This window comes from Talpa occidentalis, unplaced genomic scaffold (genome assembly GCF_014898055.3).
Source record: "Talpa occidentalis isolate TD23 unplaced genomic scaffold, MPIMG_talOcc4v2.1 talOcc4.12, whole genome shotgun sequence".
NCBI classification, from domain to species: domain Eukaryota; kingdom Metazoa; phylum Chordata; class Mammalia; order Eulipotyphla; family Talpidae; genus Talpa; species Talpa occidentalis.
The window spans coordinates 83,001,733-83,021,963 of record NW_023601212.1 but is presented as its reverse complement, the minus strand read 5'-3'; the positions used below and the strand labels follow the sequence as shown (position 1 = coordinate 83,021,963).

Sequence of the window (20,231 nt, the reverse complement as noted above, 5' to 3'; positions counted from 1 at the left end):
ATTTCCTGGGAACTGGCACTCAGTTGAGTCTCCCAATTCCCACCTCTTCCTCAGTTTCCCTTTCTTGTTCCCAGCTTTCTTTCCCTTGAGATTTTGATCTCATGGCCTTTCCGAGGTGGCATCAATCCAAGGACTGTTTCCCGCCCTCTCTTTCCCAAAGACTGAGCCAAGATGCTGTCTGCCTTCCAGGAGGAGCTGTGAATTCATGAATGGACACAAAGAAGTTGCCCGGGGCCAGGCTGGAGAAAGGGGAGAGGCTTGCCAGCTTGGCCCTGGTCTGCCCTTTGCCTCTATGGGACAGACAGACAGACCCTCTTTGTCTGGGAGCCTGGACAAATCTCTTCAGTTCTCTGTTGTGGGGATCCAGGGCCGCCACTGCCAGGCACCAGCCCAGAGGGGTGGCCATGGCAGTCTCCGGACTGGGTTCCTGTGGGAGAGGAGTTCTGCTTCTGCGTGGGTCAGATCCAGGTCAGAAGGAGAGGGAGGAGTTGCGGAAGCTGAGCTTTTAGGCTGGGCCTGTCTCCTTCAGGTAGAGAAGAGGGAGCAGGAGGGATGTGCAACCAGGGTGTACTCAGCCCAGGTCAGGGTGCTGGGGACCTGGGCAGGCAGGTCAGCAGGTTCAGCTGTACTTAGGGCAGAACAGCCTGGAGGCCTGCAGAGCCGAGCCCTCAGGGCAGTCGTTTAGAAAGTGTGCCTTTTACAGACCCCACCCAGGCCTAGCTGATAGGGGCTGGGGTCACCCCATTTTTCAGCCTCTCGTTGAAGGATAGCAATCAGGATATGGCTGCAGACCAAACACACAGGTGCAGCCAGTTCCTGCGTCAAGACACTTGATGTGGCAGAAATCCCTTCCCACCTCGCCAGCCACACCTCCCTATGCCCCGCAGTCCGAAGTGTAACCTCTCTCCTGGCTTTTATCCTCAAAGCTTCTGTGGTCGGTTCTCAAAGTTCATATAACTAGTCTCGAAGTGTGTCTCACTTGGCGTTGTCTGGACGCATTCATTGTTCTGCGTGCAGGTGTGCTGGGTCTTTCTTTCGGCCTGGGGTCCAGCGTGTGGATGCTCTGCAGTTTATTTCCGTCCCACCCAGGATTGCATTTGGTGGCCTCCAGGACTCTCCAGCGACCAGCTCTCTCTCTTTCCCAACTCTGATCAGCAGCTTGAGAACGTCTGGGTTCAAATATTGATTTAAAATGGAGACTTTCATATTGCAAATGTTTTTACCGGATTACAAAAAAAATGTCTAAAGTAGTAAATGAACAGGTAGCCAGTGAAGCCGCACAGGAATAGAAACCAATCCTGTTTTCCTCCTCCTCCTCCTGGTGCTTGAGCTCTTCCTCGGTCCACGAAACTTTTCTGTCTTTCCTGTCCAAATTACCTGCCCAGTGACCCATCCGTCTTGCACCACTCTCAACAAATTGGAAACATATTGGAAAGTATGTCCATTGTCCTGTGGACATACTTCTCATTGGAGAACCAATGAAAAAAAAGTTTTTTTTAAAGGTATAATCTTTCTTTTTTTCAAAGATTTATTTATTTATTTATTTATACAAGCACTGGGCACAGTCAGAAGCGCGGGAAGGTGAGAGAATTCACTAGAGCCAGAGCGGGGAGCAGAGCAGGCAGAAGGACCGAAGTACACTGCTGAGGGGAGCAGCGGGCGGCAGGAGAGGTCTGCGCGCCATGTGGGACCCTCCTCTGGTGGCTGGGGAGCAGCCGGGGATCGAACCGGCGCCGCAGAGGCTGCGGGCAGCTTCGCAACCCAGCGCTCAACTGCTGCGCCACTGGGGAGGCCCCTGAAAAATTTTAATAGATCATGAAATCATATTATTTTTAACTTTCCATGATCAATCAAAACGTTCAAAACGTTCCAATTGTGTGATCTGTAAAACCGAGGCTCACCGGCGTCGTCCTCAGGAAGGATGGGCATAACAGGCACTGTTTCCTGGCTGCCAGAAGGCTCTTTGTCCCTACGATAGTTGATGACGGTAGTAGTGTGGAAACCCAAAGTCACTCTCAGAGCTGGCCGGACGCTGCGAGCTGGTGGAGAGCCAAAAATGGGGGATCCCCAAAGCCCACGTGTCTGCCTTTTGTATCCACCTGGCTGCTTAACCCCACCCTCAGGTCCCAGCCACCTTCCCTTTGGTGGTGATGGGATTTGGAGTTCCCAGTGTCTTTGGCTTTGACCTGGGGTGGGGGTGGAGTCCACAAAGCCTATATGGAATTTGCTTTGGGACATCCTTTTCCCCCTAACAGTAGGATGATAATCCACATTTTTTTCCTTCAGCTGATTCCTCTATTCTGGCAGCCACATGCTGAATTAAAAGTCAGGATTCCCAGGAATGAGGGGTGACTGGGTACTGGGAGAGGCCCATGTTACCGGCCATGCAGGAAAGGCCAGGATGTTGGGACAGGAAGCAGGAAGTGCCTCCTGACACCCTGCCTCTTCTCCAAGCCCCATCCTGCCGGATGTCTGCTCAGCCCCTGAGCTTCTGCCATCAGAAATGGCCTCTCCTGTCCTCAGTGAGTGTGAGGCGTGCGCCTCCTGCAGGGATCTTGCAGAGCTGGCTCCTCCGGGGCCTTGGTCTTCCTTTTTGCCTTTTCTCCTGGGAAGAGCCACATCCTGGCAGAGGACCAGCTTTTTGCTATTTAAATTTTTATATTATGCAAGCATTCATGTAATGACAGTAAATGAATCCCCTTAACCATTTATTTAGAAAAATTTTAAACTTTTATAGAAAAGTTCAATGAACACCCAAGTGCCATTCACTTAGAGTTGCTAGAGAGGAACCTTGCTGGCTTTATCACTTTTTCTTCTTTTTGAACCATTTGAGGTTAAGCTGCAGACATCTGGACTCTTCATCCTTAAAGACAGCTTTCTCTTCTAAAGGACGGACATTCTTCTATCTGACCCCAGTATACTGACCACTCCAGGAATCCAGCACTTGATAAGACGCTGTGATCTAAATGCATCCATCTTAATCTTCCCTTAATACCCTTAGAAAAGATTTTTTAAGAAAAAAAATGTCATGAAAGAATGAATCATACCACTTGCCACCGATGAAACAGAACTGTTTCATTACTTCCCAGATTCTTTATGCTACCCCTGTAATATGTTCTTTATTGTCATTTCAAGAATAATATGTAAATGGACTCATACAGTGTGTAACCTTTAGAGATTGACTTTTTCACTCAGCAAAATTTCCTTGAGATCCATCCAAGTTGTTGCCTGTGTGAAGGCCAAAGTCATTGCCTTCTATTTTATTACTGAGCAGAATTCCATGGTATGGATGTATCACAGTTTGTTTAACCCTTTACCCATTGAAAGACATTTGGGTTTTTCCCAGTTTTTAGCTGCTATGAACTGCTGTGAACATTCTTATACAGGTTTCAAATAAAACTGCTATGAACATTCTTATGCAGACTTCATTTTCTGGGATAAGTACATAACAGTGCAGTTGCTGGGTCACACTCTAAGTATATGTTTAATTTTTAAAGAAACAGGCAAGCTATTTTATACTTATATTATCCCCAATGATGTAATAGACCTCCAGTTTCTCTATATCCATGCCAGCACTTGGTATTTTTAATTTTAGCTGTTCTAATGAAAGAATACTGGTACTCATCATAGTTTTAATTTGTATATCCCTAATGGATAATAATACTGAATGTATTTTCATGTGGTAGTTATATTTTTAATGGCTGTATAATATTCCACCATGGTTATACATATGATTTATTTAATGGATGCGAGGGCCGCCATAGCAAGGCACCATGAACTGAATGACTGAAACAAAAAATAATTATTTCCCACAGTTTTGGAAGCTGGGAAGTTCAGGAGTTTTGAGGCTGGGCTCTTTGGGGGAGCTCTCCTGGAAGAGGCCATCTCTGCTAGGTCACACAGCAGCTAAATGATCATTTTAGGGATTTTCCACTCAGCTGTGCCTACCTCTAAAGGCCCCGCTCACTCCAGTTCAGTGTGGGAATTCAAACTTCTGTCCCTGTCTCCCTGCTAGTGCCGGGCTCTGGATCCTGGCATAGTTTGGGAGCCCTTCACATGGATTTACCCTCCCCACCCCCATCAAATGCCACAGCCCCACTGGTGATCTAAGAAGCAAGAACAGACCAGAGAATGGGAATCCTGTTCTCCAGAGAGAAGGGAGAAAGACCTACTTCCTACCTTTAGTTTAACCAGATGGCCTGCTAGAAATGTCAATTATTTGAAAAAAAATTTCTCACAGTCTTGAAGGTTGCCTTTCTATCTGCCTGCTGTGTTCCAAGCCCGTCTAAATTTTATCTCTGTTAAAAATGACCCCATTGTCCTGCCACTGGGAGAACAGATAAGCTCGCCATTATATGTCCATACAATGGAGTAGTGCTCAGCAGTAAGAGGGCAGGGACCCCTGGAGAGGCGGCATCATGGGTGACTCCCAGCGCATTATGCTGAGTGAAAAAGCCAAACTCAAAAGCTGTCTAGAAAAAGAAAGAAAGAAAGGATGGAAGAGTTGAGAATAGTTGCCAAGAACGGTAATGTTACCTTTAGGAAGGTCTGATTTCTTCTCCTATAAAGCCAGTTTGTCTTAGATATATTTGACATAGAAAATAAGGAAATCCCTGTTTGGTAATCAGAGCACAGTTTCTTTTCATCTAAGAACCCACTTTGACTTTAGGCAATAAATTCTCTTTAGACATTAAAGGAAAGGCTGTAGTGCTGGTCCATACTCCACTTACATGACATTATGGGAAAGGCAAAGCTATTGGGGAGAACAAAGCAGCCCACCTGGGGTGGGGAGTGCTGGTACCCAGGGGCACGAGGGAATTTTCGAGGGATCTGTTATTCAGCTTTATTGTGGAGGTGGTTGTGTGGCTCCCTACATTTGCCTAAACTCATAAAAATGCATAGCAGAGAGGGAAATTTTACTGTATATAAACTAAAATGCAAATTAAACAATCCACTGTCTTCTTAAAATGACTTCCTAGAGGTTTAGGAAGGAAAAAATGAGGCCATGAGTAGTTAAAGAAAGTGTCTGTGGTTCCTGAGGGTTTGTGGGAACTGTTTCTTGGCTGTTGGGCCCTGGCCCCAGGGCCTGTCTCCTGGCCTCTCTTGTTTCCCTCTGCTTTTCTCTCTTGCCAGCATTCAGTAGCTGCAGCTCGGTAAGAGACAAGGAAAGTTCTGTGGTGCCCAGAAAAGAATCAATAACTGCCCATCCTGGGTCGTCATGGCAACCGTGACATCACCCTTGCACCCTACACCCTTGCGACTGGCACCATTGGTGTTTGTTAAAAGAACAGAAGAAAGAAGGGCAGCCGGGCTGCTGCCTGGTGACAGGTGAAGGAGAACCCCCGGAGCTGGAGACTTGGTCTCCACCTTGCAGAAGGCGTTATAGCTGGGCCTCTGCCCCCAGCACAGCTGCAGGGGGGTCCAGCCTCCTTGGGGGCTTTGGGACATAATCTATCAAAGTTAACAGGTGTATACCCATATCAGTGTCTCTGGGGCTGTAATAGCAAGTGGCTGCACTTGGGTGGCTCAACAGGCCAGAAATGAGTATTCACCGTTCTGGAGGCCAGACATCTGGAGGCTCCGAGGAGGGTTCGCTCCGTGACTCTCTCCAGCTTCTGGAGGTTGCCTCTGTCCTTGGCCTCCTTGGCTTGCAGCTGCAGCATTCCAGGCTCCGCCCCATGTCACATCACTCTCTCCTCTGTAAAGGTCTCATACCTGATGAAGGGCTCGGTCCCCCCAGGAGGACCTCTGCTTACCTAATGACATCTCCAGCAATCCGATTTCCAAATAGTGTCCCATTCTGAGGTCCTGGGGTTAGGACTCCACATAGGAATTTGGGGAGGACGTGATTCAACCCAAAGCGCTGCTTTTATTGTTATTACCTCTCATTTAATAAGCTGGTCTCAGCTGCCGACCGCGTCCTCCTGGGCCCCCCCAGGAACCAGGTGGGCTGCTAAGGGGTTGTTTTGAGCTCCCGGGAAAGCTGAGCTTCTGTGGGGCTCGACTCCAGGGCCAGGTTGTCCATCTTCTCTGGGACCCTGAGCTCAGCCCTTCATCTGCCTCACTCCAGGAGCTCTGATCCTGTGGGAGACAGCTCCCCACGTCTGGGGGTAGCAAAATTCTGTACCAAATACCACTTTGAGGATTAGGTCCAAAAAAATGTAAGAGGGAGGTAGGGAGGGCGGAAGAGGTTGAGGTGTGGTGGGACCTCTTTCTTCCCACTGAGAGGAGCTGAGGTCTTCCGACTGGGGATTCTGAGCAGAGCTGCCCCCAGCTTCCAGCAGAGCCTCCTGGAATTCTGCCTCTCGTTCCAGGTTCATGAACCACCGAGTCCCCGCCCACAAGAGGTACCAGCCCACGGAGTATGAACATGCTGCCAACTGTGCCACCCATGCTGTGAGTTGACTCTTGGGAGGCTGAGAACTCAGAGGGCCTCACTTCCAGGTGGGAGGAGAAAAAGCTGGCTTCCACTCTTGGAGAAATTCAATGTTCCCATTTTTGGCCATTTCCCAAGACCTGCTAAGTCTTCTGTGACCCTTGAAAGAGAGAGTGGGGTCTTGAGGGAAGAGCATGTCTGTAGATTGCACTGTGGTGCTACGCATGCCTCTCTCTCTTTTTTTTTTTTGTGGGACCCTCGCAGGCTGCCAGGGAACAAACCGGCGCTGCAGACGCCTGCCTCTCTTTTATTCTAAGAACCTTCACTGGCTCCCTAGTATCTGGTGCAGCATCGGGGCTCTGCAGCAAGCCCCAGCCAGGTCTTAGTGTGTTTGTCAGCCCACCTCCCAAAGCTACGCTCTGCTCCAGGCTCTGGCACCTGCACACAGTTTCTAAATGGAAGGTAGGACTCCATGCCTCTGCACATGCTTTTGCCTCTGGAATACCGACTGTCTCCTCCTCAGCCTCCTCTTTCCACCTTTCATGGCCTTGCTGAAACGTTTCCCCCGCGCCTTCCCATCTGCCAAGTGTTGTAGCCCTCATCACTCTGTTCCTGTCTAGCTAGAATGGACCAGTTCGTCCGCTCATTTATTCACTGGGTGTTCCTGTGTGCCCTTAAGGTACCAGGCTCCATGGCAGTCCCTGGCGATGCAGATGTGAGTTTAAACCAGGTATCTGTGGGTCGCGGACCCCTTGGTGTCTGGGATGTGGCAGTGTGCCTGGTGCAGTGGAAGCATGTGTGGACGCAAACTGAACTAGTTTTTAACCCTCCTCCTCTGAGATCCCTGCTGTGCCTGTCTGAGCCTAGGTCTACACAGTGGGCATCGGGTATCACAGGGGAGGATTAGCTGGTGCTAGTCAGCACTTAGTGTGTACCCGGCACTACGCTCGGTCCTGCTCCCATTTTCTCAATCTGTTGTGTTAGAGCAGGAGCTCTACTGAGCAATGACAGCTACATAGTGAGGCTCAAAACACACCAGCTCCCTGTTTCATTGAGGAGGTGACTGAGGACTCAGGCCAGCGGACTCTGCCAAAGTCCCCACTGTCACAGGTGGACACTGAAGTCCTACTGTTGAATTCCAGCTCCTTCATTCTGTGGCTCTGAACCTGTTTCCTTATCTGCAGAATGGGCATTGAGTAGCTCTCAAGGAGGCTGTGCGCATACTCAAAGCACCTGTGTACAGTGTGGCATCTTGGCAAGTGTCTGCTTCCTCCCCACACTCCTGAGGAAACAGGCACTGACCTGACCCTGCTACCATCCTTGGGGGAAACTGAGCCTGAGAGCAAACCTCTCTTCCCACCTCCCCAGCAGTGGTGGCGGCAGCATAGGTGTCCCCTTTTTCTAATGTGATCCAGTAGGGGGCGCCAAGCTACTTGCACCAGACTCATTCATTCGTTTCGGCATCTGCAGGTACACAGGTGAGGGCAGGGCATGGCAGGTGTGTTTTGTTTAGTGTCCTTCCCAAGCATGTGCTCATAGACTTGGAGGAAGGAATGAATGAGTCAGTGAATGAATAGTTGATTCTGTAGGTGATGATAAAATAGCCCAACACATAGTAAGGATCCTCAGCTGAATGACACCTAAATCCTGGAGTTAGTAAGTAGCATGTGATAATTAGTAAGTAGCATGATTTATGTTTTAAGGTGGTATAATAAGATCAATGGGAGTAGTCTTTAAAAGTTCAAAGTTCCATCCCCTCACCTTGCCTGTTGCTGTTCTGTCCGCCATGTGCCAATGTGCACGTGATGGCTAATGGCCTTTCCTTAGAACAATCCCTTCTGCTGAATGCTGCCGTTGACTCTTCCCTTTCCATCACGTGACTTCATCTACAAGTCAGAATGTCCATGAGCCCAGCAGGATACCTCCTTCTGTTTGGAACTGACTTGGGCTGATTTCACAGACAAAATACTTCTCAGCGAGCCCTAGAAGATGCATGCTGTTGGGGTTGGCTCCCCCTCACGCTGCTTCTTTCCTCCGTAGGCTTTGTCATGTGCATGCAACCATTCATCCATCCACTCAGTGCCTGCCGTACTGGGCACAGAGCTCCATGCTCAGCTTGCTAGTAACGTGGTGGGAGGCAGGCGTTGGACAAGCAAGTCTCTGGTGTAAGTTGTGGTACCTGCCATGGGGAGAAAGAGCAGCGTGCTGTGAGAGCATGTAGTCTTAGACAGGTGGCCAGAGGTTTGCTTCTGCAGTAGTGATGTTGCAACTGACACCGAAGGACAAAGAGCCAGCCACCTCAGGTGTGGCAGGAACAGCATGTGCAGGAAGAGGGAAAAGCATGTACAGATACCCTTAGACAGAAAAGAGTGTATCACAGTGGAAGTATGGATGAAAGGCCAGAGCCTGGTTACCCAGAGGCAAAAGGGGAGGTAGGTGGACATGGGGAGAGGTAAGGTTGGAGGGATGGGCAGGGGTCAGATCATATTCCTATAAAGACAGGATTTGGGGATTCTGCCTTCTATAGCCAACCATGACCGGTTGTTTGCTATTTAAACCTGCTTACAAGTAGAATGGTGCCGGGCAGCTAGCCTGGCCCTACTTTCAAAATGCTCAGGGTGAGTGAGCAGGGACTTCAGTGACAATTATGTGTGCATGTAGCACATCAGACCTCTCGGTGTGTGACCCAGAATGGTTCTGGAGTGTGGGGGAGTTGGCTGCCCCCTGGGCAGTGGTTCTTAACCCTTCAGTGCACAGACCCCTTTGAGACTCTAATGCTGATCCAGACCTATGTTGTCCAATTGGATGGCCACTGGTCCCTGGTGGCCATTGAACACTTGAGATGTAACTTACCAGAATTGAGATGTACAGTAAGTGTGAAATACATACCAGTTTTGGAAGACAACATAAAAAAATAATGTGAATACCTCCTTAATAATAGTTACATGTTAAAAAGAGAATATTTTAGATCTATTGGGTTAAACCAAATATATAATTAATATTAATTTCACCTATTTGTTAATCTCTTTTAAATCAGGGCTTCAGAAAAACTAAAATTACCTAAGCATAATTTTAAAATTATCTCTCTTATCATTCTTTTGGCTGGTGCTGCTGTAGGTTCTTTCTTCAGAAAAAGTGTCCCCAACACAAAAGGGCAGAAGCTTTCAGGGACCCTCTCTCTGGAGATTTTTTTTTTTAAAGATTTATTTATTTATTTGTTTGTTTGTTTATTTATTTATACAAGCACTGGGTACAGTCAGAAGCGCGGGAGGGTGAGAGAATTCACCAGAGCCAGAGCGGGGAGCAGAGCAGGCAGAAGGACCGAAGTACACTGCTGAGGGGAGCAGCGGGCAGCAGGAGAGGTCTGCGTGCCATGTGGGACCCTCCTCCAGTGGCCGGGGAGCAGCCGGGGATCGAACTGGTGCTGCAGAGGCTGCGGGCAGCTTCGCAACCCAGCACTCAACCGCTGCGCCACCGGGGAGGCCCTCTCTGAAGATTTTTGAGACTTCTCAGAGGAATGGATAAACCAAGATTTAGAGAATGGGGAGGTCTGGTGGACACGACAGAGAGGGTTATTTCTTCAGAGGGAAGCGCTGTGCCGCTCACAGGCATGAAGCAGCAGCTGTGCCCAGGGCCCTCAGGCTGGGCAATTCCGTGGGACCAAGCAGGCCTGGGGCATTTCCACTATCAAGAGAAATTCTGTAGGACAGTGCAGGTCTAGGCCATTTCACACATCATGAAGTTCCGTGGGACAGCACAGTTCTAGAACATTCCCATCACCACAGGAAGTTCTTTGAGACAGCTCAGGCAGCTCCAGGATGTTTATATACAGGAAGTTCTGTTGGACATCACAGGTCTAGAACATCTACATCATCAAGGAGAGCTCTGTGGGACAGCGCAGGGCTAGAACGCTGGGAATTCCGTGGGACAGCACAGGTCTGGAGAAAAGGGAGGGAGGTGTGCTTGGAGAAGCTATACTTCCTTGAAGCATCTGTTCTCACTCCTGCTTCCAGCTCTGGATCATTCCCAGCATCCTCGGCAGCTCCAACCTCTACTTCCTGTCAGATGATGACTGGGAGACCATTTCTGCCTGGATCTACGGCCTTGGCCTCTGTGGGCTCTTTGTGGTATCCACTGTCTTCCACACGATCTCCTGGAAAAAGAGCCACCTCAGGTACCCACTGTCCAGCCCACAGGAGGGGGTGCATCATGGATGGGGTGACCAGGGTTGAGGGATGAGACAGGATATGGAGTTTGATTCGGGATGTGCTTGCCTGAGCCAGAAGGGACTAAGATGGGTGATATACTTAAACCATACCTTCAATCGCTGGTCAAATTTATCGAGGGTTACAGTTTGCTAGACAGGGTCAGTTTGTGTTAGTTAGCTACTGCTGTGTGACAAATTGTTCTATACCATGGAGGCTTAAAATAATAAAGTGCTGTCAGTTCTCAAGGCTTCAGAAAGTCAGGGAATCAGGAATTTAGCTGTGTGGTATGGGTTCCCAGTGTCTGGTGTGGTCAAGTTGCTGTGTGGCTGCCATCTATAGGGAGGCTTGACTGGGGCTGGAGAAGCTACTTCAAAGATGCCTCTCATATGGCTGGCAAGTCAGTACTGGGTATTTGGGGTGGGTGTTTAGTCCTTCCCACAGGGACCTCTCTAGGGACACATCATGGCTCATTTCTCCCTAAGTTAGGGTTCCAAGATTAAAAGGATCATCTCTTTATCATCCAGCCCCAGCAACCACACACCATCATTTCTGCCATCTTTCATTGCTTGCATGGGTTTGCCTTCTTCACTGTGAGAGGCAGCTGCGCAGGGTGTGAATACCAGAAGGTGGGGCTCTTCGGGTGCCATTTTGGAGGCTGACTTCCACATCCAACAAATGTGTTGAGGGCTACAGTTGCTGTTCAAGGCGAGGTCACAACAAAAACAGCTCTCCTGTTGAGCACGTCTGTTACATGCAGCGCTTAGTGCCCACTCACTTTCCCCTCACAGCGGCCCTTGCAGGTGGCTGACGTCGTCCTGTTTACATTTGTGAAAACAGACCTAGAGAGGTCAGTGACTTGTTCAAGGTCATTTAGAGGTGAGCTTGGGATTCAACTCCAGGTCTTCTGACTCCACTGGCCAGAAACAGAGGGTCTTCAGGGGCACACAGATCAGCAGTTTCTGCACTTGGAAATTTTAGCTAGAACATTCTTTCACCTTTGAAATCTTTTGAAAGACCCCGTATATGAAACAGAATTGCACACAACTGAAAGTCCAGTTTCCATCTACCACCAGCCAAGCGATCCCCTTCCATTTACCTGTCCCCCATCTCCAGGGGAACACCTGCTGTCCCCCTGGAACCGATATAATGTTATAATCCAAGGTTAATTCAATAAAAATTTATAGAACAAAAAAACCAGAAATGCAGGGTTTCTCTGATTAAATGGATGGAGGAGGGCATTGGACCTTCACCTTTTGGCAAGAGGAGGGTCTGCAATTGGGCCCCAGAGGGTGACGGAGAGACTGGTTTGAAAATGACCTTCTAGGTCATGTGTAGATAGGGAGAGCGAGATGCGCGGGGTGGCGCTGGATGGCGGCAAGCCTGCCCCAGCCCAGGCCCTCCCCACCTGGGGGAAGCAGGTCGGGCCATGCCCCGCTGCCCAGTGACCACCCTCTCTGCCCCAGGATGGTGGAGCACTGCCTGCACATGTTCGACCGCATGGTCATCTACTTCTTCATAGCGGCCTCCTATGCGCCCTGGTGAGTACCCCGGCGGGGCGGGAGGGAACTGCTTCCTCTCATCCTTTGGTGTGAATTAATCTATATATTTGGCTGGGTAATTTATTGACTATGCACAGAGGAGCTTATGGCAAAGATGCCCCCGCCCCGGCCCCTTCTTTTCTGGGTAACCATATGCTCCAATAACATGTGTGGCTTCCCAGTGATTTGGGTGGTTATGGGTTAGTGGTCCCTGGAGGAAGAAAGTGGGTGTTCAGCTGGGAAGCTGTTGGGTCTGGGTGGAAGGAAGGGGCTTGAAAAGAGTGTTGATGAGGTTTTATTTTATGGGCCAAAGGGTGTGTGTCTTGGGAGCAGAGAGGTGCAGCGCGCTGGTGCTCTGGGAGACAGACAGTCGGGGCCTGGTCCCCACCAGTGGCTGTGGAGGTGGAGAGGAGAGGATGGATGTATGGAAAAGATTTTTATAGGAAACTGAGTAGACTAGCTGACTGACAGTGGGGAGCAGGGAGATGTAGGGGTGAATGCCAGGGCTTTCAGGGTGGCTTTTCTTGAAAATCAGCAAACTTTGGGAGTGTTGTGAAATCGCCTCTACTGCTGTCTGCTTCGAGACAAGCCACTGAGAGAGGGGCTTGCTTTTCTCCTGGAAGCTTGTATGCTTAGGCTGTCAGATGCCAGATAGGGGGTTGCACGGAAACTTCCGGAGTAAACGCAGATCCTGGATGAGGAGCTGCAGTTTGAGTGGGTAGGTGGGTGGCTCATGGGACATGCCAAGAGCAGAAGTGGAGAGCAGCTCATGTTCCACCACCCCATGTGCCGGCTGGGTTCACTGGGCACATCTGTGCACACCTGCACCTGGCAGGAGCCATGTAGCGTCAGCTCTCTTCCTGAATGTTGCTGAGGAGGGCAAAGCTAAGATTGAAGTGCAGCTTCAGTGACTGCTCTTGACATAGCTTTCTAGAACAACCACGCCCTTTGCTGACTTAATGCTTGTCAGTGATGGCCTGGGTGCTGGCTTTGTGCCGCTCTGGTGTCTGAGGCAGGGCCACAGGCCGCCCTCCTCATGGACTTCGGGCCTCCCAGGGGACACAGGGGATGTACCGACACTGACTCTAGATATGAACTGCATGTGAGGAGTGCCATGAAGCTGGGGTACAGGAGCTGAGATGGGGAGCTATGCCCTGGTTTGTGAGCTACTTGGGAGGACAAACCAGCAGAACTTGGGGATCCGTTGGAGGTGGGGGAGAGAGGAGAGAGCAGTGGCTAGTTTTCATGTTGGACACCTGCGTGTGGGGCTGAGGAGAGGGCAGCTTCCAGGGCGGGGACCTGGGCCTGTGCTGTCTGGGCTTGTAGTGTGCTACCACCACCTAAGTCAATGTCTGGAGAAAACAGCTGGTGGAATGCTGGAGAAAGCTGCACCTGCAGGCATTTGGCACTAGAGAGACTGCCTGGGGGAGCAACAGAGAGAAAAGCCTCTGTTCCGGAGCCTGGGCAGAACTTCAGGAACCAGGAAGAGCCTTCCCTCCCGAAAGTCTCTCTGTCGCCCTCCACCGACAGAGCTCACCATCATGCCTGCTACAAAGGAGGACCCTCTTGATTTTCCCTTCCCATTTGTTTTTGAGTGATTTTAATGTATGTCCCTTTGGGCCAACGTTGTGATGAATGACCTTTTCTGTGTGTCTGCTTCTGAGGCTGTCCCCCCTGAACTGGTCAGACTGGTCACTGGAGTGTGCGCTCCAGAGTTTGCTGGGCTCTGCCAGACGACCCTCCAAACTGGCTTCCCTCACTAATGGTCTCATTCGTTTGAAGTGCCCTTTCCCTTCATGCTGGGGCCTGGTTCGTTGTGCTAATTTCCCCCTAGTACTTGCTCATTGATCAGCTCCCTAGTGTTCTGTCTCTCCACATGTCTTCCCATGGCGGGCCATGTCCCACCACTGGGCCACAGCGGGCGGGGTCTGCTCAGGGTCAGTTTTCCCTGTGACAGGCAGGCCATGGAGGATGAGGTCCCAGTGGCCCCTCAGGCTGTGCTCTCAGCCCTCTCTGTCTGTCTCTGTCTCTCCCTCTCTCAGGCTAAACCTTCGGGAACTGGGGCCTTGGGCCTCCCACATGCGCTGGCTGGTCTGGATCATGGCCTCTGTTGGCACCATCTATGTCTTCTTCTTTCATGAGCGGTAAGCCAGCACTGGGGTCTTCTCGGTGCTCCAGCAGGACCCCTGCCCTGCTGAGGGGGAGACGAGACCCCAGGATGATCCTGGAAGCGTGAGGGCCCAGTGGTCAGGCCCTGGGGTGGCCTCCGGGGCACAACCTGGAAGGTCGTTCTGAAGAAAGACCTGGCAGGTTCCTAGTCCCGCAGGACCTTGTCACATCCTACCCAACTTCCTAAACCTTGTTAGCAGATAAGGGGAGACGCTCTGAACACCTGGCTCCCTTTTCCTCCATCTTGATGAGTGATAAGAATAATTAGGTGAGAGAGAAACAGAGCTCCAGAAGCCAAAGGGGGTAACAGATTTCTGGAATCTCCAGGGATAATTATCAGTTGATGCAGCCACTTAGATCGATTGAGAATGGCTGCTTGGGTCATGTGGGCAAGGTGCTGGGATCACATAGTAATGTCTGCCCTGTGGGTGAGCATGAGAAGTAGCCCCCACACCATGCTATACCCAGAATTTGCCATCTGCACCTGTCATTTCATGGATGTGGAAACTGAGTCTGAGAGAAAGAAAGAGACCTGCCCAAGGTGACCAAACTCTACCAGCACCTGTTGGGGGATGCTGGGTGAAAAGTGAGCCCAGCAATGCAGGGCTGAGAGCAGAGACCCTTCCTCTCCCTCTTCCACCATCTGCCCAGGCTACGGTGGTTTGTCTTTCTGCCAGGTACAAGCTTGTGGAACTGCTCTGCTATGTCATCATGGGCTTCTTCCCTGCCCTGGTTATCCTTTCAATGGTAAGTCCCACCCACCTGGTATGGGGCCTGACATCTGGCTGCAAGGGGCCCCGAGTGAGATTGTCAAGTCAAACCCTCTCCTCTAGCAGACAGAGAAACTGAGGCCCAGTTAGCATGAACTGCTGATAGAGGCAGTCTTACAAACAGGCTATTCCTGTGGGCTTGAGCACCTACACAGCCCCTCATTGGGCTCATTAACTCACTATACCCCAGTTTTCCAGTCTGTTTAAGGATGGGAAAGTGATTAGAATGGTGTGGGAACAGAGTAAGGACCCCATTGTTAAATCAGTAACAGTGACGTGACCACCAGGAGCAGAGCCACATCTCAGGTCTCCTGACTTCTCCCTTGGGTATGTCCACATTCTAACTGCTTCTTGGCATAGAAAATCAAGTGCAGAAGGGGCAACCAGGTCTCTCTCTGTACCACACACTTACAAGCCCTTACCAAGTGCAGGAAACTTGCCCACAGGGTCCTACTCTTTGTCCCAGGCATCATTGGAGATGGACATGCCCAGCCCCATTTCATGAATGTGGATACTCAGGCTCAGGGATGGGGGGTGACCCACCTAGGGCCATGCAGTCCTTGAGTGGCTAAGCTGGATTTGGCCCCATAATTCCCACTGTGAGTATTGGGGTCTCAGTCATACCAGCTCACCTGGGAGTGAGTGGGAAGACCTCTCAGAGAGAGAGAAGAAGCTGCATGGCCATTGGGGGGTTGCCAGCCACCCTTCTCTGAGCCTGCAGCACTGCGTGAGGCTGTGGGTATGTTTCTGACTCTGTGGCATCAGGTCATTCCTGCCTTGTAGGTTGTTGTGACCGTGGCAATAGATAATGCGTGTAACTCAGGTAAGCGGTATTATTAATATCATGCCACGGCTATTCAGTGATACTCTCTTGAGATGGCATGAATAATGGTTGGGCACAGGGATGATGAAGCACAAGAAGTTCTAATGCCTCACGGGGAATCTGGGCTGGCTCACCATCTGTGTGCCATTTCATTTTGGGGGGGATTGACTGGGCTCTGCCAGTTTTGTTAACTGCTCCTCTGACCTGTGCTCGTCCCTGTTTGCCGACAGCCCAACACTGAGGGCATCTGGGAGCTGATGACTGGAGGCGTCTTCTACTGCATGGGCATGGTGTTCTTCAAGAGCGACGGGAGGGTGCCCTTTGCCCACGCCATCTGGCATCTCTTTGTGGCATTTGGTGCTGGTACTCACTACTATGCCATCTGGAGGTATCTCTATCTGCCCAGCACCCTGCAGGCCAAGGTATCCAAATGAGATGGCCCAGACGTCACGAAGCATGTGGGCTTTTGGAGCAGAGCATCTTGGGAAGTGTTTCTGTGAACCTTAGCCCAGATCACAATGCTGGGGCCTGTCTGCCCTTCCGTGGGTAGAGCGAGCTTTTGATGGGTCCAAGGTTACTTCTGGTGACAACCAGACCATCCTTTAGTCCCAGGTGAGAAAGAAAGCATTTAGTCATTTTTACAGAGGAGAAATTAACCCTGTAATGTGCTTCTATTCTACACAACTGATTCCTAATATAATCGACATTAACATCTTCAGAAAAGGGAGTGGACTGTGTCCTGGAAAACTGGGAAACAATGAGCCAATATGTGCTTCTTAAGACCCTGAGAAGTCTATCAGGGTGTGTCTTGTAATACCTGGATGACCAGAGCCTCCTTCCCTGCTACCAAAGTCCTGGCTTGGGGAATTGTCCTGTTCAGGGAACATCAACCAGCTTGTGGATCAAGAATGGTGAATATCTATGACCATGGCAGATATTACCAATCAACTGTAGCATGGTGGCATCAGACTTCTCAAGTCAGTGCTCTGGATAGTCACTCCCAATCACTTCAGCACTCATGAAGTCACCTCTTTGCCTTTCCTGTCCAGAGTGCTAGGCAGTGGGACCAAGGCCTAACTAGTTATATCTCCTTGTGGGGGAGCATGCCTGTCTCCTGACACTATGCCTGCACCCTTCCCTTTTGCCATTTTTGGGGAATTCCACTTGGGCAGTCCAGGGGCAGTAGGGGGAGATCAAGGCATACACCTGGGGTAGCCCTAACTGCTCCGCCGTCACTGGTTCTCAGGACAGAGGAGGAGTTAGCAAGTAGGATGGGAAACTGTTACTTGGTCACTTCTTGCGCTGACAAGTGCAGAGAAATTATGGGTGCTGCTCATCAGGAAGGACAGGCAGATCCTAGAAACTTGCTCACCTAATGCCAAATTCAGATTCTCACTTGGTGCCAAGCAGTGGCCCTTCCAGGCTCCTCAGATGGACCCCAGAGGGCAGGCCTCAGTTAGTTTGATGTGGATCTGGGCAAGGTGTCTGGATACCTCCAACCTGTGAATCCCTGTTGTCCCAGTGACAAGGCTTTCAGGGGCCTTTCCTCACAGCCTACTGCCTGGCTGGGCCAGCTGCTTGGTACCAGGCTCATGGACACTTTACTGGGGATGAGGTAGCAGGCCCAGCTCCAGGATCTGAATGGGAATCTCAGAATGTTGGATCAAGGATTTGTCTCAACTCAGACTGTCCTTTTTCTACAACTCCTAGCCAGAGTTGAGTGGGCAAGGATGGGTAAAGACAGGATGCCTTATGTTTATTTTTAGTACATTCCAGGGTATTTCAGGGCTCTGACATCTGGAATCCTGTGTGTCCAAGCCACTATTAGATCACCTTGACACCTTCCTCAGAGAGGTGGGTGCTGAGCTGGCTGATGAATTAGGGATGTTTTGTCCTCTTGTTTGTGTGTGTGTGTTTGGGTGTGTGCATGTGTACGTGCATGTGTGCATGTGGGTGTGCATGTGTGTGCATGTGTGTGCCTCTACACTGGCACTCCTAGGCCTTGGAAATAGCCTTCAGACAGTGTGCACACCCTGCACACTTCAGGTGTTTCCCATCAGTTGGGCTCAGGGTTGAAGTTCAGTGGGGAAGGGAAGCTTTATGGGGAAAGGCAGGTTGGAGTTGCCTACCCCTAACTGGGGACAGGGTTGGGGAGGGGTCATGTGGGTTCTAGGATGCTGTTTAGTGAACCTCCCAAGGTATGGTGCCATGCCGACTGTATGAAAATCCTGTCATTGGGGAGCCCAGAGCCCTGCTAAAGGGCCATGCTGGGTGCTTGGTTCCCTGACCTTGGGCCTCATTAGTGGCCCTGTAGGCCTGGCTGAGGAACTCGATCTGATGCCTGCATCTCCTGGTATCCCCTCCTCCTGGGTATTTGATCTTGCATTTCCCCCAGCATAACCTGCCCGGAGGCCCCAGGCTGCCTCCACCCCTATGTTTACTCTGAGGCCTTCTCTGCTGATGCTCACTGCAGTACTCGGGATGCCCCTTTAAAAGACTCTGGTCCACAGACCCCAGCAGTACGTGCCTCCTGTGCACACCTGGCCAGCAGGAGGCCCATTGGCCTCTCTGTTGTCTTCCCTGAGGTTTGATGTGCAAGACTGCAGCCTGATCTACCTTGACCTCAAATCTGAGCTGGAAGGAGTGGAAGAGCAAGCTGAGAGCACCCATCTTAAAGCAAATGGGCATGGGAGCAGTGGAGTGGCATGCCCGGGCGTAGAGCCAGAGAGTTCAGTGGAACTAGGCCAGAACCCTGCCTGACTTTCAGCCCAATGTGATTCTACTCCCATATTTCCATATGGCCAAGTTTGGTTGGTAAGCCAGTAGGAAGCTTTGGGGCGTCTTGGAAGAGACTCATGGTAGCAGCCAGGACATCTGGGTCCTGCTTCTCTGCTTTGTGCTTATGGTGTGACTTTGGGCAAATTATTTATCTTCTCTGGGCTTTCATCTGATCAGCTATAAAGGGAGATAGTATTCTTACTTAGCGGATTATAAGCTGGTGGTTCATCTCCAGGCTGTGTATACTAGGGATGAGTCCAGAGCCCAAGCCTGGGCTTTGTTGGAGTGCGAGCAACGGTTTGGAGCCTTTCTCGGATATTTAAGGGCAGGACTGTGTCTCTGTTGGTCCAGCACCAAGCTCTGCACTTAGACAGGTTTGGCAATGAGTGGAGAAGGGTGAACTTGGTCTTTGTTTCCTCATCTTCTGAGGTTGGTGGCATGGCTCGGGGGCCTCCTGTAAGTGTTGACCCTGGTACACTGGGGTTAAGAAGAGGCAAATTCATAGCCATGGTCTTGTGACACCTCTCTGGTCTTGACTCTTGGTGGCTTTGAACATGGGAAGACAAACATAAATGGTAGTGGGAGGCTCCTGGGCTGGTTTTTCCCAAATCGAGTTTGCAGTGAGCTGTGCCTCTGTGAGGAGTGGGTCTGCAGTTTGGAAGCCCGGTGGCTGTGGCCAGCCTGAGATTGCAGGATGAAGGGGCCAGAGCCCCCGGGGAAGCAGACGTGGTAGAGGGTGTGAGTGTTGGGGGCGGGGGTCCTTGAGGAGGAACCCCAAGTCTTGCCCAGGCTCACTGTAGGTTCAGAGAGTGAGTCTATATCCTAGTGACTGGGTGGGCATTTGTTTTCTTAAACATAAAGATTATTTTCAATAAAATAATTTGTTATTATAAACATCTTATAAGATACTAGGAAGGTAGGAAGGGTTTTAGTCGCCCTACCTCTCAGGTGACTGCTTTTAATCCTTTGTGGGTTTGTTTTTGTGTTTTTTTTTCTCTTGACATTTTTATGTCTTACCTTTTTTAAAAAGTATTTTTTTTTTGTTATTCCGGATGCTTTGTAAACATTATTGTACAAGTCTCCATTGAGTGGACATACCACAATTTCTTTAACCATCATTTTACTTTGAGTGCATATTGGTGATGAGGATCTCTCGACATGAGTTTCCCCCCAGTTTTAATACATTAGGTCACACTAAGAAGTTAGGTGAAACTTGCCATTCTACCTGCTGCCACTGGACTGATTGTCCCCTATAAGTGGCCCTTGTGCCAGGAGAGTTGGCGCATTGCTACCTGGGTGCTGCCAAGGGGCTGGTCTATCTGGAAGATTTCAAAAAGTCAACTGCAGCCTGCAGCCTGAGCTATGGAGGAGAAAGGGAGGGGGGCCAGTGCAGGAGAGGGAGGTGTGGGTTGTGGAGGGGACATTCCCAGAACCCGAGCCCCGGGGCTTTACGAGGCCAGGGGACCTTAGCCTGCGTGATGCTGTCCACTGCTGGTGGGAGACGGCATGTCAGCCAGGGTACAGGTGTGCTTTCCATGCTGTGGTACCTGGACACTGATGGTTAAATAG

At 50.4% G+C, this 20,231-nt stretch overlaps 1 protein-coding gene across 2 annotated transcripts in view; it reads left to right on the top strand.

Moving 5' to 3' along the window:
* The window catches only part of MMD2 (monocyte to macrophage differentiation associated 2), a 31,321-nt gene extending 11,261 nt beyond the window's left edge, over positions 1 to 20,060 (top strand). Inside the window, exons 2-7 of one of the 2 annotated variants that reach the window (XM_037507067.2) lie at positions 6,315 to 6,396; positions 10,390 to 10,550; positions 12,048 to 12,122; positions 14,165 to 14,266; positions 14,969 to 15,038; positions 16,115 to 20,060. In XM_037507067.2, the coding sequence (XP_037362964.1) occupies positions 6,315 to 6,396; positions 10,390 to 10,550; positions 12,048 to 12,122; positions 14,165 to 14,266; positions 14,969 to 15,038; positions 16,115 to 16,318 (694 nt within the window). In that variant the 3' untranslated portion in view covers positions 16,319 to 20,060. The remainder of the gene's footprint in view (positions 1 to 6,314; positions 6,397 to 10,389; positions 10,551 to 12,047; positions 12,123 to 14,164; positions 14,267 to 14,968; positions 15,039 to 16,114) is intronic. The other variant, XM_054693675.1, reaches the window with a different exon arrangement.
* The last annotated feature ends 171 nt before the right edge of the window (positions 20,061 to 20,231 follow it).